Below are 18,723 nucleotides of genomic sequence, written 5' to 3' on the forward strand. Positions count from 1 at the left end.
AAAGACAGCTATTTTAACAGAAAAATTAAAATTGACATATAGATACGTTTTTAACAAAAATTATATATTTTCAAAAAGTTAAAAAAAGTATTATTTCATTGAAAAAAATAACTATTCAGGTGTGGTTGTGGCTTTCATTTAAATTAATTGTTGGAAACCCAAGATTTAGCTTTAGTGTAGTATAGCAATCTATGCGTAGTTTCTCTGGTTCAATGGTCGGCTGTGTCATATTAGAATCAAATATTTGGTAGAGTATTTGTTTGGGCTATATTATTACGTGTTGTTTGAAATTGTTTGGTTTGGGTGTGATTAATTGTGAGCTCTGTTTCATTCATAATGATTTTTTTACTGTCAGCGTTTAGAAAGTGATAGTTTTAGTGACCAAAATGTCCAAGTGGAGTGGGTCGCTTTCTTCTATACTTTTCGTAGTGAAATGTTGATATTTCTTTTACTCTAGTAAGTTTATTCGGGTCCGTTTTGGACCCGATAATTTCAAACGGTTCAAGCTGCTTTCAACTATGTGGCATGAAGCTAGAAAGCAAGAAAAGAAAATTCGCGGCATAATGGTTGACTACAAGAAAAGAGCGGAGCGAAGAAGAGATTTCTACGAAAAAATCGTAAGTAGTAGCGCCAGTTGTAGCTACTGCAGGAATTGTATCTTTTTACAGCAAATCTCGTGATTGGCGGCTTTTTAATGAATAAAATACGAAACTGGTACTTTCGAGCATTATATATCTATACCCGAAAACAGCGTTCTCAAATTGCTAATGGATTCTAAGAAACTCGCTGGTGTGCGGGTACATGAAGTCGATGGCAATTGTAGGTTAAAAGCCATTAAAACCAGTAATATTTATTGTAAAATCATTAAAGTCTTTAACAAAAATATATGTACAGCTAATTGTGCTGGAGTCACAATGCCACAACAAATACGTTTTATACAACGTATTATACGTTGTACATCATTCAGGTACGACAGTTAATAGCATAGGGTCACAATACGACAACATTGACTCGGCAAACTCTAATATAGCTGTCTTCAAATCTTATGCCAGATGCTTCAGTAAAAGTCAGTATATAATGACGGTCTTGTGGCTCTCGGTCGGCAGAAGGCAGACCCGACGCAGTTCCTCCAGATCCATGGCCGGCCCGCGAAGATACACCTGGACCCCGCGGTGGTGGCTGCCGCAGACAGTCCGGCCAGCATGTGAGTGCACTTCTGATCCTGTGCAGATGACACCTTCAGATAACGTTTCTTGAAAACTTAATTTATTTCTTTTATCACTGCATTATCCAATCATTTGGGTCATGCCAATGGTCGGTTGTAACAAATGTCATGCCTGTTTGGTAGCAGGAACTTTTCAGGTGGACCTTATAGGACAATTGTAAAAGCTAGTGTCGACAGTGTAAAGTGATGTACATACAGTAAGTTCTTGTGGTAGATCAGTTTATTATGTGGTCCAAGGTCATCATGATTTTTTTGTAATTATGTTTTATCATTTTTCTGTAAGAAATTCTGATATTTAATTATTTTTATTTAACTACGTTTTTAACAAATGTCACATGTCGACTAGGCTCCTATTTAGGTAAGGGTGATTTACAATATTTTATTTCATTTAAATTTTTTTATAGCTCTTTTTTTTTCATACCAATTTCATAGTGTGTTGGTGACATTTTTAGAACATAGGACAGAGGTTTTTGTAAAAGAAAGAAAGATGCCTGATGCCATGGTGCCGAAATGATAGACAATGTTTCATCGCGTCCAGTGTTCTAGACAGAGATGTCCACCAGAACCATGGGAGCATTCTCTGACCGAGAGTAGTAGTTGTAAGAATCATCTTTGCAGCCAATAGGAAGCAGCTTTTCTGGGGAAGTCCCCAGTTTGTACTCTGCTTTTTCTCGTCGAGTCATTCGCGTGCTGGGGCAAGAGGTCACGCCATTTTGACAGCTCAGCAAAAGGAAAAGAGTAAAATTCAGTTCAAACACTTTTATTTACATTCAACCAGTAACAGTTTTCTGAAAGTTTAATAATCATAACCAGAACTTTACACCCCACCACCTGGAACTTCAGATGGTACATATTTTTAAAGTGTTTTATTTGCAAGGAGTAGTCGTGGTCTTAGCCAGGCACAATTGTGACCTGTTACAAGTTTAACGACGAGAAAGCTAGACCAGTATTGAGAGGTAGCGCTAGCACTTTGCTGAAGTGGCGACTGCCCGGCCCCTTGCAGCGCTTCGCTCTGACGTGAACACGTGGTCACAGGTCGGAGACCGTGGGAGTCAGGGTAAAGATCGCTGAAGTTGTAACTTTTAATCTGATAACACCTGTGGGTGTCAAAAATAATTTTGATTATGAATGATTTTTTTTTTGATTGTGTCCTAATTACATAAAAAAACATAAATAATAGATACATTTAAATTGCAACAAATTTGGCTTAAAACAGTAGAATATTTTATATTTTGGTGTGCAAGTTTGATTTAAGTACACGTAGGGAAATTCTGCTGTTTTTCGTTTGTGAAACCTGATGTGTGATGTTGCATGACAACTTTTTAAGTTATACTTCATGTAATTTGGTATTTGTGTGTACGTATTGTTAAGGTACTCAGTAGTTGCGTTAATTGTTTGTTTTAAAAAGATTTTGTATCAATGGTTTACGTTTGACTTCATGGTTAAGTTACTAGCTGTATCGAAGGAATATCTGGCATTGTATTTAGTTTAGTACAAATTTAAGGTTGATACAGGCTGTCCACAGTTAGTACTTTCGTACTAGATCTAGTACTTTTATAACTTTTTTAGTTGTTTAGTACAGATATAGTACATTTTTCTTTAATATAATAATATTATTGTAACTCCAATATGTTTTATTATTAAGCGTAATTATTTAAAAAAAAAAAATTATGGAATGTATGTGTGTGTGGTGTGATATTTAAGTTCGAGCATTGCAATGTCATAATAACTTCCTAAATTGTTAAAAACCGTAACAAATTATAATTTAGTACTTTTTTTTTCTAATCTAGTACTTGTTTCTTGCCTAAGTTGGTATGAAATATTTTTTCCTTGTGGACACCCTGGGTTGATAATCATTTTGGGGAAGCCTGTGAAGTGAAGGTTCACAAGCGGAGGACCGTGCTGTTGGCAGGATGCCGTGGCAGGGCCACCAGGACCTGCTGATCGACCGGTTCGACGTGCGGGCTCACCTCGACCACATCTCCGAGAACGTCTCCAAAGAGCCGGCCCCCAACGAGATAGTCCCCCGAGAAGACAGAATGATAAACTACGAGCGGTACAGGATTATAGTGCAGAATGAGTTCCTGGGAGGTAATGTGCCCTTGCATTAGTCGTACAAGCAGTCGCTGTGGTAGTGTGTCGTGTCAAAGATCTCTGTCTCGTAAATTTTGGGCGTTTGCTGTTAATTACATTTTTAATTACATTGCTAGTTTTAAGAAGTTTAACTCAAACATTCGTGCTTGTGTTGGGAGGTGAATAAGTATACTAAGGAAGCCAGTTCATTTATTATTTTAATCGACCGTTTTGAACGAAAGATTTTTTTTTTTATTGAAAAAATAATAATTATATTACAACTTCATTTGTGTTATGTAATGAACCACACTTCTGTAGATGTTTCATAGTCTTACACTTACGTCATTTGTGTTAAGCGTACATATAACTTAGAGTATAAGCTAAAACTAAAGCTATCAGATTGATTTTGATCTGTGTTCATGCATTGTTCGCTATGTTTATGGCCGGTCTTACCACTTCTAGGCTAGGTGTGCCTAATAAGTAGAGATCCCGAAAAATGGTGAAGTGCGAAATTCACGAAATAACGCGAAAATTTGATACTTTAAACAAATTTTGCGACTTTCCTTTGATTTTGACATAGTCGCGAAATTCACGCTTTTTTGCACAAAATAATGTCCTTATGTCGTAAGTTCTATTTATTTACGCAATCATAAACATAGGTGTGAAATAAACATAGACTGAAAGACTAGTGTCGTGATATTATCTTCGTTTTGACACGTTACTGAAATCCACGTATTTTTATTACTCTGTTTACAAGCAGTAAATATTGCCATCACAAATGAAAAAAAATGTAAAAATTGTCAACAATCGATATGTGCGCACTACCAACATAACAAATTGACTCCACAGTTTTCGTGTTTTGAATAATGGTCGTTTCTGCCGCAAGGCGCACTGGTGTCGATTTTTCTAACCTAATTTAATCGCATCGAGCTAAGATGGCAGTCATTTTTGCTTGCACATTTCTATGAGTGTTTACAACTACCGTCCACATTTTGTAAGTTTTGTGATACAATTGAATTTGTGGCTAAGATGCCGAAAACTTTGACAAATTTTGATCGCGAAAGAGAGATAATATCGGAACATTGGCAGGATTGGCCGTTAGATGTGCTGGTTTTTTGTTGTTGCTGAGTTGGCGAACTGTAAAGTTTGTGACACGTGTAAAGGGTCTTGAATAGTTGCTACGCATTCCAGCTAATGTGAATATTTTGGAATCAACCTTCGTAATTCTCTCCGGTCAGCTAGAACATGTTTCACCTTACAACTTGTAAGAACAAGTAGAATTTTTAATCTGACACAGGATTTCCTAGTGTGCTGTGAAGCATCTTTAGATTGGTTGCAAGATTCTGGTAGATTATAAATATATTTGAAAACTAATACGGATAATTTTTAAACCCAGAAGTTAAAATGTAAAAAAAATAATTATGTGTAAAATTGGCATACATGTTTTATCTAGTGTCGTGAACAGAAGAAGGTTGGGTCCCACTGTTTTAATGTCTTCTTGACAGAAAAATTAAACGCATAGCAAGAAAACAAAAGTGTTCAGTAGTGAGAACATCCTCTTAAGTTACTGTTTAGTTTTATTTGGTTTTCAATTTCTTGCGAACAGCTGGGTCATTAAGGGTGGTAATATTCAACTTTGAAATTCAGGGATGTTGAGAAAATAATCAGCCATTTCGATTGTGTGAAATCTAGGGTTCTTGAGGCAGGAAAAAAACCAGGAAAAATTGGGGAAAAAATACTGAAAACTTGGTTTTTTTTATCAGTACACAAATTTTATGGAAAAATTGGAAAAAATAAAAAAACTCAATACTACTAAATTTCCTTTAATAAAAACATAATAGCCTACTTAAATATTTATAACAATAAAAGTAGATTCAATAATTAATAATATTAAATAAGTTACATTTTAATTATAATTTCTTTTTCCAATTTTTCGGAAAAATTGGTTTTTTTCTTGGTTTTTTATCTGGTTTTTTTTCCCCGGATTCAATATTTTCGGAAATTTTAGAACCCTAGTGAAATCATCCCGGTGTACGTCGGGAGTGTTTCGGGAAACCAAGGGAGATTGTAAGGGCGGAGTACAGGTTCTCGGGAGGCGAATCCGTGCATACGTGGCGGTGAGCAGCGACGCGGCTGTTGCAGTGGACGAGGAGAAGTTCCTGCACCAGTTGTACCTGGAGGAGCAGTTCGGGCCGGTGCCGCGCCCGCCCGAGGACAAGAAGCAGAAGCAGCCGCGGGGCGGGGAGAAGGCGGCCATCCCCTACACGTACGAGGACACCCCTCCCGCCCCCGTCCCGGCGGAGAAGCCCGACCCGGAGGGCCCGGAGCCGGCGGAGGAGGCGAGGGACGATGATGACGACGATGATAGCGACATTGACTTTGGTGAGCCAGTCCGGCTCGTCCGGAGAACCTCGCCAGTATCTCGGTTTTTCGTTTTTTATTTTCATTCCTACAATTGGATAGGCCATACATTTTCACTAATGCTTATAGAATATTCTGATTTTTAGTTGGTTATGAATTTTAGTTTTTTTTGGCGACACTTTGGCCTTTGTCACAGGAAAAAACAATTCCCGTTCACAGGAAAACTCACTATCCTACATATTGAGGTTTGAGCATGATTGGTGCTGGAGCACTGTGAGTGTGACGCAAACCGGCCGTGTTTGCCGCAGACCTGTGCGTGGACGTGAGCCAGGTGTCCCCCGACCAGGCCCACGAGATGAACAAGTGCGGGGCCAACTACGGCATGGTGGGCGTCGACTTCTTCAGCTTCCTGACCAACGATGTGGAGGAGAAGGAGAGCCTGCGACTGGCGCGCGAGCAGGAGGAGGAGAAGGCCATGTACTCTGTGAGTCTGCGGTGGTTTCACGTCGCCTGTAGCCCCCTAGCCTGAGTGGTCTCCTGTACATTTGTATTCCTGTTCCTCGTCTCATAATTGTGATGTTTTTGTTGCAGGGGCGTAAGTCACGAAGAGAAAGAAGAGCATTCAGGGAAAAGCGCCTTCAGGGACGCAAGATCAGCCCTCCCAGGTAAGAAATTTAGTCATGGATTGCACTAGCTGCATACTATGGATTTTTAATTGAATATCGTTATTTACCAACACATGGAAATATGAGAAATTATTGTATGAACCCAGTTTTTGTTTGAAAGTATTTATTAAGTCCAGGACTGTAGCTTTGGAATCTCTTTAAACTTTTTGACTATGATCTTGGCTTGGTTGACAATTCTTTGTCATTCAAAGATTGTTACACCTATTTTATATGGCAATCTTTTTGTAAAGAGTATCTGTGGCACTATCTACAACCATGTTACACATAATGTTCTTCAATTGTAAAAAAATCCAGTAAAGAATTAAAGTTGTACTATGGTAATTTTTTTAGTTAAGTTAGTTGCTGGTTTCAGCAACTGAATTCACAATCTGTCCTAAAGGTGTTTATTAGTATTCAGATACTGGCCGTTGGCCGAGTGAAGCCTGACACAACGTCACAGCACTGCGGTGTGTTGCAGCTACGCCGCCCGCACCAGTCCCACGTACGACCCCTACCGCAAGTCGACATCCAAGTCCCGGTCCCGCTCGCACTCGCCGTCGCCCAGCGTGCCGGGCCAGATCACCTACATCACCAGCTTCGGCGGGGAGGAGGAGGGCGGGGCTGCCCCGCCACAGCCCCAGGCAGGCACCTCCAGGTGTCCCCCGGCCAGCCGGTCCGTATGTCGCCCCCCCGCCGCAGCCTGTGTGGTCCCCCGCTTCTCTCTCTCTCTCTCTCTCTGCCTCTGTCCGTGTGCCGGAGTGCTCCAGGCCTCTGCACTGTAGCCTGCGCCCGAAACTATCTCTCGTCTTGTCATTCAGTGCTGACCGGTTGGGATGGCATGTGTCGGGTGCTAAGTGCGAGTGGATAATCAGGGGTAGATGCCCCTCTGCAGGGTGGGACAGAGAGGCAAGGGCAAGAGTGGGACTGGAGAGATGTGCACTCGGAAAAGAGAAGATTGGAAAAATTGTGGGATGTAGAGGTGGTGGAAAGATACAATAAATGGAGGCGCTCGTGCTATTAGTATTCCCGCTCGGTGGCTGGGAACATGGTGGGGATGATGGCTTTATTATGATGTGGTGAAACATGTAACATTATGTAATGACGACCACCATCACAGCACTTCATTTTGCTTGAATGGTACAAGTTACAGTTTTCAGTATATTACCATATCTCGATGATTACTTAAAAATGCCGCTGCTTTGACTGTCTTAATATCTTTCCATCACTTTTCGAGCTTCCATCAAACGGTGTTGTTACCTCATTCTTTATTCATTGTTCCATGTGGGTGCCTTTCACAGATAAATATCCTTGCTGTCGTGTTACGTTCAGTCTGTCTCTTGCCATTTCCTGGACGTAGTCTTGCCTTATTAGTTATTATGCGTGTCCACTCGGTATTCACATGACAGTATGAGTAGTTAACGAGGACGGAGCGTACAGCGGTCGGGCGCGGTTCAGTGCAGGGGCCGGGACGTGCCTTGTGTGTGAGTGGTTGGTGCTGTGGCACCCGTGGTGGTTCACGTGCCGTGTGGCCCCCCCCCCTCCCGCAGATCTCGCTCCCCGCACAGGCCAGCCGCCTCCAAGTGGAGCTCACGCAGCAGCCGGGAGTCCCTCCTGGACAAGTCGAGGGCCTCGCGCTCCCCCGACCGCTACAGGGGCAGGTGAGTGGGCCCCATGTCGTGTTCCCCCCTCCCCGCCCGCACCTCGCGGGCCCGGTCTTGTCGCTCACACTCCCCCTGCTTGTTCCAGGGTCCGCGAGGAGAGGCTGTACTACCGTCGCAACCGCAGCCGGTCCTCTTCGCGACAGATGTGAGTATCGCACAGCAACTCTCCGAGCACTGTTCAACCAAAAAGTTTCGAAAATTAATGATAGTTAAATAACATTTAATGACTATCTTTGTATCTTTAAAAAAAAATGTAATTCTAATTATCAGTTATTTGGAATTTTTTTTTGAATTTTTTAAATAAACACGTGATCAAGATAATTGTGTGGATACCAACCAAATAAGCAGCTTAGCAGCTTGGAAACATCCACATGGCGATATGCTCTTAGGTCTGTAACATAGTAGGGGGAGCACACGGGTTCTGGGGCACTGTAAACAATCAAACAGGTTGGTGTTGGACCACGTGTCCGGGTGGGCGTGGCCGGGAGCCACGTGGAGGGGAATCCTCAGGTGGTCGTTGACGTCACGTGGAGGGTCGTCTGCTCGTGCGATAGTTCTAGTTTAGTGAAGTGCTTTAATTTTCAGCAGTTATCATACATGAAATATACAAAATAATCTTATCAATTGAAATGAAATAAATCCACATATACCGAAATGAGTCGGAAACTTAATACATCAAACAAAATGACTCAATACAATAGAAATAAAATGATTTGCAACCAAATGTATGTACTTACAAATATAAAAAAGAAGTAAAAAAAAATCAAAAAGCATCAAAGGTACCAATTTTTGACGAAGAGAGACAATTGTCTTCTTAGACCCACACACAAGTGTGCAGAACTTCAGAGGAAACGAGACGTGATTTGTAAACTGCTCAGGATGTCACAGTGGGGTCAGTTCACAAAAAGCAATTTAAAATATGCTCAGAGACTGACGTGTGGCGGATGCGTGTGGGTGGCAGGTCGCGCAGACGACGCAGCGCCAGCAGCAGCAGCCTGGGCTCGGAGCGGTCGCGCAACCGTGGCAGCGTGCACAGCTTCTCGAAGGACCAGCAAGATGCTGCCACACAGCCTCTGCCGCCGCCGCCTGTGCGCAGGTCAGTCCCGTCCTCCGCTGTCGCTGCCCCTCGCAGTGTCTGGGGGTGGGTCACACGAGTCCACATTCAGTCGTCTCTGGCAAGAAGTTTACAAGTTTTCAAACTCTTAATGTAAATTCACTTTTTCAAAGCAGCCGTCTTCCAAAGAAAGATACCCGAGAAAAGAGCACATCGGCCCACCTACTGTCACCAAAAACAAGCATAATAAATGCAATCCTGAAACGTTTCCCGAAAACTGGGACATCGGAACGCGTAAAAGTATCAGGATCGCTATTTTTTTTTTTTTTTTTTTTTTCATTGGACAGGGAAAATATTTTTTACTCATTTAATACAAATCAAAAGTCCGTAGGTATATTATATTATTTTTAACGTGCTGGTTGTCAACGGTTCATAAAAAAAAAAACTTAATTAGTCATCAAGAAATGGTTATCAATGCCAAAAGAACAAAAAAATTTCAGAGTTTCATGGAAAAGGGTGGTGATAGAGAAGTGATCTTAATAATTGGGGTCGTAACAAAGGTTTTGCTGTGTTTTAACGAGTACCTCAAATTGAAGTGCTTGGTTCTGATATTCCACCGTGCAGCAGTCGTGTGACGGTGCTGCGTTGCAGGTACTACGGGAGGCGAGGAGCGTCCTCCTCGTCGGAGCTCGACGTGTCCGACTCGGACAGCGAAAAGAAAACTGACTCCACGTCGGAGCGAGACAAGCCAGCGACAACTAAGTATGCACCTGCGTTACCGCTGACCTGTTGTTTGGTTTTCTTCGCACTGAGCAGTCATTCCACTTGATGGCATGTTATGTTATATACTTTAAACTTTAATCCCAGTGCAAAGGTAATTTAGAATGTAGCTTAAAATAACAACAATAAATTAAGTTTGACCGTAATACATACCTGAATTAAGTGTGGAGGCCAGCTTTTGACCTCTGCACATCACATCACATCACATGTAAAAAAAAAAAAAAACTTTTATTCTAAAGATAATGAAGAAAACTAACTAAAATTAGATTTTGCATTTAGTACAATCTGATTACAATTAATGTTTCAAATGAATGCTGTTCCCATGTTCACCGGGTGAAGGTTTTTGAGATTTAAGTAGACTTTTGTCACCAACATGAACATACTACTTCATTTTTGTTATTACAACAAAGAAACGTGTGTAAGCAAATGTTGCTCATTCGTTAGACACACGGACTGTTTTTTCCTCCGGACGTTACGGAACGGTGTCTGTTCTGCTCTTGTTTCAGGAACCTGGGTAGCACAGGCTTGTTTGGTAATTCTGGTGCCGGAACCAAAGTCAGTAAGAATCTCTACTCTACCCTACTTAAGTATAGTTAGGCCTACTCTTACTGAGTGTCTTTTTTTTTCCCCTTTAGTTGTGTTGAATAATCACAAGTGCCATTGTAACAACTTCTCATACCCAACTAAATAGGAAGTAATTTTTATTATAATAAACAAAGTGGTGATAATCATTTTGATATTTTTGAGATGATTAGAGTTCATCTACTTATCTCAAACAGTGGAAGGGTGTACGGCCTTCATTAGATTACATAATTACATGCTTTTCATTTTTTTAAATTTGTAGAGCTTTTCATTTTATTAAATTGTAGATTAAGGCACAGTCCCACATCTTCATTCGTAAATTTTATGTTCTTGTGTTGTGAGTGTGATCCATCAGAAATCGTTAGTTGAAGCTGTGAAGATTTTGTTGGTTACAGGTCGATATATGATTAAAATGTTTTGTTGCCTCTAAACACGGTTCTGCGTTAAAAATTTTCTTCGCATATTTCCAGTGTGTTGATTATTAGCAGATTTACGTGGGTACCCGTTTACGATTTTACAATTTCTAATAAATATGTATGTAAATGTTTATTAAAAAAATTCTGTCAAGAATTAGTAGGTAGTTATTTCTGCTTAATAAGGTTCTTTTTTGCTCTTGGAAATACAAACTTTGGTTGTTTTATGCTTTATGGCCTGCATTCAAAGTATACACCACTCAAACCAGGTTTACCATACATGTCCTATTATTTTACACTGTCACTTGAGGTTTTTAATTTTTTCATGTGAACTGTTGTTAATGGTATATCAACTTGACCATTTGCTTCCACCGTACCTTTTCACCGTCTTCTACCACGCGGTGGTGAAAATGGTTTCCATTTGTTTGTTCGGAATACATGCTATTAGCATATTTTACGCAAGATAACTTATTGTTCACTCTTTAAACTTTAAGATAAAAAGCACGTTTGGTTGGTAGTTAGGTATCTAGTTGTGCAAAAGTAAAACATGTCTTGCTTTTGGAAGAACTCAGGGTTCTAATCCCAGTCCATCCTTATTTTGGTTTTTCCCTTTTCCATGGGTTCTCGATACGACTCCAAGGGAATACCTGATGTCTTTTCTGTTCCTAGATGGGTGTTGGTATAAATTTTAGTCTCTAGATTTAACGTTTAGCATTCAAGCTAGTTTTATAACTTACCTAAGTGCATAATTGTCTGTGGCTAGTGTTTGGAGAGGTACATTTACGCATGAATGTTGCATGTTTAGTTTGTACGTAAGTTATTTTAGACTGAGTGTAAAGTATACATATGGTGAAGTCTTATGGCTGGATAAGATTGATAATTTGTGAAATAGGGAGAGCAGAAAACTTGCAGCCCTAAGAAGATACACCTTCTAAAGTTAGAGATGCGTGATCTAAGTGATTAGTGGTTGCGTTTGTGTTCTGCGAGTTTTGCTTATTGTTTGTGTTTGGTATGCTGGTGTGCGTTCACTTGTTTCAAGTCTACGCTTTCAGGATAGTGGTGTTGCCACCAGCTCTTTTTTATTCAACTTGTGTTATAGCATCCATATCTAAATGGAGGTAGCATAAAAAAAAACGGTACTTTAAAAGTTACTTTCGTACATTAATATGAAAGAGAGTGTGATGAAAAAAAAAATTTGTTATGAAAGGTTTTTTATTCTAAATTCATAACTAATTGATGTATTTTTTACAAGTATTTAAGCTATATTAATTTTTTATTGAATTTATGTAAATGAAATTTTATTTTTAGTTTAATGCGTAGAGAAAGCAAGCTCGACTCAAAATGAATCCTGACTCGTTCTTTCTCTTGTGTCAAATCTGTATTTTGAATCTGCTTCTTTACAATGTGTAACTGGTGAAGAAATACAAAATACAAACAATTCACACTGACTTAGATCTCTTTGTTGAGATATTATTAGTTTCTGGTGTATTGAATGTGTGTCTTGTCATCTGAATTGAGCCGCCTCTGTTCATTTTTTTTTTCTTTCCCAGTCTAGTTACAACCTTGTACGTCATCCTACAACATAGTATTTCTTTCTCGTGTTTTTATTACTTGCCGTTTGCATTCACGTGCCTTCCCCCATACTCGTCCCTCTACTCAGGTGGAAGGGGCGACCAGGGGTTGAGACCTCGTCGGGGCCACAAGACGTCGAGTCGCAGGGGGCAGGCACAAGTCGCCATGGGTGCAGAGAGCTCTTCGTGGCATTAACGAGGCTGGCGTATCTTGCCAGAGCATGCACAAGGTCGACTGTAAATAACTTCTCAAGACAATTTCCAGTGCTGTGTCATTTGTCGTGCTGACGAAAACAAATGATAGAATCTGGCCCCCTTGACATCTGCCCCTGAGTGCCGTCTGAGCTAACAGAAAACGCACCAGGGCGCAGAACTGCCTGCGACAGTCGTGCATTCTTCTTCGGGTCTCGGCGGTTGCGCGCTGCCACGGAGAGGCGTCTTGTAAGTAGATGGATCAACACAACGCTGTCCCTCTCTCGTCGCGCATCAAACGAGACTCGGCCATTGAAGGTCACTATAGTAGTGTTGAGCCAAGCCCATATTCCTTTATGGCGTGCGTCGACGTGTTTTTCCTAAGCTGTTCAATGTTAAGTTTTGCTTCTTTTGACATTCTTCTATATTTTTTTTTCCAAGATCACTACAACACTGCTGTTCTAGTATGTATATGCTAATGTCTTCAACAATATCAAACTGTTGCGTGTATTCTTGAATTCTGATTCCTTACTCTCTTAAGTCTGGAAGGTTGACACTGCATACATCTCGTGCTCTTTCATGAATGACTTATCCACATCACTACATTTAACTTTTACTAAGCTGCTCTTTGCTGTATTGTTTGGATCATCTAAAATGCTCGAACAGTTACTTAACTTTCGCAATGATTGGTAGAAATTTCGAAATAGTTCCTTGCTTTCAAGACTTCCAAATCCTGCACATCGGAATAACATATAGCCGCTGACTTTCTGGTTTAAATTACCAGATATACAGTTTCCTCATCAGCTAACTTCTAATTCATGGTATACATTATTCTTATGGACATAGTACATTGACAGTCCTGCAGCTATTGGCATTATTAGTGGATTGTTTTCCCGAGTTGAATCAGGGTGTTATCAGGTAGGTGAGGCAGGTGTGAGACCCATGTACGAATGCTGGTTCTGACACAGCAAATGGAATGAAGAGTTGAAGCTTTCATGACTCGTGAGGGATTCATTCGCCCACAAGCCAACTTAACACGCCCTGTCGGTGCTGTTTGCGCCGTGTCCGTGTACACGGACCGACTCATCTTTGTTGTGCTCGCAACCTGTGCAACTTCATTTTCTTCAGCGGGGTTTGCCCGCCGCGTCTTGAATGTCTTGTCGGCAGTTCTAACACGTGTGCTTGTGTTCCAGCAGAAAATTGCACCTCAAGAACGCCTTAAGAGGAAGATGCAGATTTTGCTAAACAAGCAGTGTAAGTAGAAGTGCTGCAGGAATATAGAAGACATAGCTTAAGAATTTTAACTTGAAATATATGTTTTTATTTTTAGTGATCAGGGATAAAATAAGATTCGGAGAAAGACCTAATTCTGATAGAATTAATAAAAACAGTGTGTTGTAAGTCATATTTTTTAACGTAGTTCATAGTATTCTGGCTTTATGGCTCGCCAGTCGCCAATAATTTTAATTTTATCTGCATGAGACCTTTTTCAAGGACCCACTCTGAAATGAAAGAATACGTAATTTTAATGTGGGATCTAATTAAACATCTAGGTTTAAATTAATGTTCTAGTTAATTTAAACAAGTCTAGGGCTCGCTTGCTTAGTCGTAACTTGGACAGGAAAGTATTACTTCATTCGACTAACCTGCAGAGTTTTTGATCAGATTTTGCTTACCTGACTGTACAGCTAGCCTAAGTCCACTTTTTTTAAGTGCAGTTGTCAAAGTAATGTCTGTTCAAGGGAATAACTTTGTAGTTAATTTGCCGTTCAGAGCATATAGTATTGTACTTCACACTTGATCCACTACTTTTGACTGCACTGCATCATAATGTGTTCTGAAATTTGGTCATGTTCTGTGGAATAGAGATTTTACTTCCATTTGGACCAGTAAGTGAATTTAAGTCGTAATTTTCCTACAGTTCTGCTCGCTGATATGAGTTTTTGCCGTGGGGGGGCTCGAAACTTGAAGCTGCTTTAATCCTTTTAGCCACACTTTGTCAATTCCTAAGACATACATAATTATGATATTTTTTATTGTAACCAAACTTTTTTTGTGTAGTAATAATATTCTTACACTATAATTGTAATGTTAATGTATGATTATAATTTTAAAATAATTAAATCGAAATAAAATTTAATTCATAGCCATGAATTATGATATCTACTAGAATGTATTAACCCACACATTTAAGGTACTCCACGTATCAATGCGATTTAAATAGTCCACTTCAGTGGATGAATAGACTGAAAGGGTTAATATCATCCAAGTTGATTTTGTTCTGTTGCGTTCTCCCCTTTCCCCCCCCCCCCCCCCCCCCCCCCCCCCCCGGGTCGTCATGGATCAGTTGGCTTGAGGTATTCTTGGGGTGCCGGAAAGCGGAGGTGGCCATATGAGGTGTGCCTGCTTGCAGTCAAGGCAGACAAGCGCGCGGAAAGGTTGCGCTATGCCAAGCAGGAGCAGGAGAGACAGGACCGCGAGGACGAGCTGCGCATGATGGCCATCAAGCTGCGCAGGAGGTAACAACCGCTCTCGTACGCCCCAAACGTGTCTGTTCATCTTCCGTTCTGTAAATATATTGGTAGGAGGATGTAGAGAGATAGAAAGAGGGAGATAATGATAAGAGAGACATACATTTGGAGAGATGTAGAAAATGATAGATGTATAGATAGTTATGGACAGTGGCATAGCCAGGATTTGTGTATGGGGGGGGGTGTTAAGAAGCATGCCCCCCCCCCCCCCCAATCCGTATTAAAGCGGCAGGGTCCGGGGGCCCTCCACCCCGGGAAAGTTTGGATTTTAAGGTGTAAAATAGTGCTATTTTAGCAGTTTTCGGTACTTAAATTTAAATATATATTGTAATGGTGAAATTTATATTAATTTTGATATGAAATTTGTTTGAGCGATGAATGAGAAACTAATTAAAGATTTGGCGCTAAGGGGGGGGGGGGGGGGGGGGGGTTTGGAACCCCTAAATAAACCCCCTGGCTACGCCCCTGGTTATGGATATAGATTGAGATATAGAGATAGTGCAATGGAAAGGAATCACTAACATTGCGAGCGTATGAAGCGTGACCCTCGTCCGGAGCGCCGGTGGACCGGGAGGTCGGGTGGTCGCAGGGAGCGCGAGAAGCGGCACCGCATGAAGGACGGCGACGAGGAGGAGGACGACCTGGACGGCGAGGAGTACCTGGAGGACGGCGAGGACGAGCGGGAGGGACGCGACCCGGGCCTCAGCTCCGTGAGCTCCTCGTCGCCCGTGCGCTCGCCCAGCCCGCCGCCCGCCCAGTACCGCCGCAACCGCTGGTGAGCGACGCCCTCCCCTGCTGGTGTGATTCCTTGCTACAGGCCGAGGTCGCAGAAACTTTCCCAGCTTGTGTTTGTATTTCCGTCTCTGTTAATGAACTTATCGACAAACTTAATCAGGGGAGGGAGCAGAGCAGTTAAATTTATACTCGCCCCAAAATAAGTATTAAGAGTTATGTAGGGTTTGAATTATAAAGTTAGAAGAAACGCAGTTATTCAAAGTGTAGTACTTGTGGATAGTCGCACGCTGGAAGCAAACTGTGCTAATATTGCGAAAATACTACTTGCCGGTATTCATTAAGACTGTGATCAGACTTCAAAATCTGTGCAACCTCAGCCAGTGTGATAATTAAGAAATGATTTAAAAATAGAAGGAAAAAATTAGGAAAAACAAGTGATTTACCAAGCAGTTTTGTTTTTATTTAATATTCCAAATTGTTTATGATTGTGCCAACTATAGAGGTTAGGTATTTTTATTTTTACCCCTACCACTTTTTTCAGGTTAGTTCTACCCTAAAGGAAAGGCCACACATGATTGCCTGCACACGTCTTCATTGTGTGCTGTTTCCTGAAATCGATGATTGAAGGTTTTAATTGTACATCAAGCCTCTAGTAACAGGATAACATGACGCGAGGTCGCTCATGTAGGCCAGTTGGCTGGAGTGGGAAAGTGCTGCTGCAGTTTCGTGGCACTGGCGTCCACTAACAGAACTTGATGGCTCGCAAATTTGAATTTGCTGACCGAAATGCTTTCGACTAACTTTTGTTTCATTTGATCAGTATCGATGCTCTACTGTAGTACATATTTTGTCTTTACTTTCTAATGGCTCACGTCTTTTATTATTTTGTTATGATTTTATAAAATGATTTAATGAAATATTTGTTTCTTTTTGTGAAAGTCCACAGAAAATTCTTTATTTTAGCAACAAAAGAATTTTTTTAAAAATTGCCTGAAAATTAAAATCTCTACACAAGGGTAAAACTAACATTCTTGAAATCTTGTTTTGGTAGCAAAAATGTTAATGTACTTCTTGCTGCAACAGTAAAAGCACTGAGTCGCAATTCTCGCTGGTTGTAAAGCGTGGGGCGTGTGGGGCTACCGTAGGGACCAGGCGGACTCCTCGCGGGATCGGGAGATGGAGCGGCGACGCGAGTTGCTCGCAGAGCAGCACCGCGAGATGGATGCAGGCCGGCGACGCGAGGCTGAGTTCGAGCGCCGACGCCAGGCAGTTGGCGAGTGGGAGCACGCGGAGATGTACCGGCGCCGCAGGCCGGAGCACCAGGACTACCGGCGGGAGCGCGACAACTACTGGGACAGCTATCGTGAGGGTTACCGGGAGCGGGTGCCGGGCTCCCGAGAACGGGAACCGGGCTACCGGGAGCGGGAACCGGGCTACCGAGAACGGGAACCGGGCTACCGAGAACGAGACTTGAGCTACCGAGACCGAGAGCCGAGCTCCCGAGAACGAGAACCAGGCTACCGGGAGCGGGACCCCAGCTACCGAGAGCGGGTGCCAGGCTTCCGAGAGCGGGAACCGGGCTCCAGAGAGCGGGAACTGGGCTCCAGAGAGCGGGAGCCGAACTGGGAGCGGGAGAGGCCCAGTCGCAGCCCGCCACGCAAGAGCAAGCCGAGGTACGGGGAAGACCGGCCGTACAGCTCGCATTGGCGCTCGTGATTCCCGCACCTCTCTTGCTGCTTGTCAAACCCCTTGTTTGTGTGCAAAAAATAAAGCTTTCTGGCAACCCACTTGGTAAGGTAGGTTTTTGTTAATTCTGATGAGTCATTATCACTCAGAGTTATTGTCTGGTGTGTTTTCTTTCTGTGTACCAGGTTATACAGTTGCTGAAGATTATATTTTGCTTTTTGTAGACCCGCCTGTTACGATTAATTTTTATTTTGTTCTAAACTGATTTACTAGTATTAGGTAGTTACTATCATGCAAAAGAAATTTGTAAATGTGTTTATTTTTTATTTTTCTCAATCGTGTTAATAAATATCTTAAGTGCAAAAAAAGTGTTATTTTTTATTTTACATCACCCCATGTATTTTATTAAAAACTAGCTGCCCGACCCGGCTTCGCACGGTTGTATTAATGGGGGGGAAATGAGACCAAATCTCTTATTTACAGTTATAATAAATGAAATAAAATGAAAATTAATTAATTTTGACAAAAACTTAATACAATGCTTTGTAATGTACCGAAGAAAAAACGAATAGCACCGATGGTTTCCCAACTCTCGAGCACGCAACGTTGTCATGGAGACGAAGTACCCACTGTTTCCCGGGCTTAAACACCAATCAACATTGATAATCAGTTTATTATTAATTATTAAGACCATTAATCGAAATAAAATCTATCCTATCTCAAGTTGGAAAAAATTACACATAAATGCCAATTTTCATTGAAATTGGTTGACTTGGTGAAGAGTTCACTGGAAACAAAACATCAGGACACTGGATTTATATGTACTGACGTCGTCCCAGGTGCTCCTGTGGCTCGCACAGGTCGTTATGCCACCTCGGTGCCTCACTGGTCGGCATTTGTGGTCGGTGGTAAGTGTCTCGAATGGGTGTAGGTCGATTGTCATGGAGAGCGGAGATCGACTCAAGCCCTAACGGGACCTGTCAGGACACGCCAGTTGGCCTTCACCCCTCGGCGCGAGCAGTCGTGTGCGGACCGGACAGTGTGTGTGCCGACAACGTTTTAAGTTAGTCGTGTGTGTGGTCCAACCACTCCTGCCTGCCACGTGGCGACGTCACGACCACCGAGAGAAAGGAGTCTCGTGCTGTGAACTAGCCCACAGCAGCCACCACCATTAAAGGTTAGTTGGCGCCCTCA

The 18,723-nt window shown here is 41.8% G+C and overlaps 1 protein-coding gene across 2 annotated transcripts; it reads left to right on the forward strand.

The window, feature by feature from the left end:
- Nucleotides 1-186: 186 nt before the first annotated feature.
- Nucleotides 187-17,897, forward strand: LOC134534315 (CLK4-associating serine/arginine rich protein-like). 2 transcript variants are annotated; one of them, XM_063372697.1, is made up of 16 exons: nt 187-617; nt 1,107-1,204; nt 3,138-3,316; nt 5,441-5,680; nt 5,968-6,143; nt 6,251-6,324; nt 6,803-6,997; nt 7,872-7,982; nt 8,071-8,130; nt 8,947-9,081; nt 9,691-9,801; nt 10,326-10,374; nt 13,771-13,831; nt 14,991-15,096; nt 15,698-15,883; nt 16,989-17,897. In XM_063372697.1, the coding sequence occupies exons 1-16, from the start codon at nt 519-521 to the stop codon at nt 17,557-17,559; spliced, it is 2,451 nt and encodes an 816-aa protein (XP_063228767.1). In that variant the 5' UTR covers nt 187-518; the 3' UTR covers nt 17,560-17,897. The 2 variants fall into 2 exon arrangements, with proteins under 2 accessions (XP_063228767.1, XP_063228768.1); XM_063372698.1 differs by having other exon boundaries at nt 13,774-13,831.
- Nucleotides 17,898-18,723: the final 826 nt, after the last annotated feature.

The sequence above is a fragment of the Bacillus rossius genome, chromosome 7 (assembly GCF_032445375.1).
Source record: "Bacillus rossius redtenbacheri isolate Brsri chromosome 7, Brsri_v3, whole genome shotgun sequence".
NCBI classification, from domain to species: Eukaryota; Metazoa; Arthropoda; class Insecta; order Phasmatodea; family Bacillidae; genus Bacillus; species Bacillus rossius.

What these genes read in the sequence shown, in the direction of transcription:
- LOC134534315 (XM_063372697.1), top strand. Translation starts at nt 519, where the DNA reads ATGTGGCATGAAGCTAGAAAGCAAGAAAAGAAAATTCGCGGCATAATG. An exon ending in GCAGACAGTCCGGCCAGCAT is followed by an intron (nt 1,205 to 3,137) that starts GTGAGTGCACTT and finishes TGCTGTTGGCAG; the next exon opens with GATGCCGTGGCAGGGCCACC. An exon ending in GACAAGCCAGCGACAACTAA is followed by an intron (nt 9,802 to 10,325) that starts GTATGCACCTGC and finishes CTCTTGTTTCAG; the next exon opens with GAACCTGGGTAGCACAGGCT.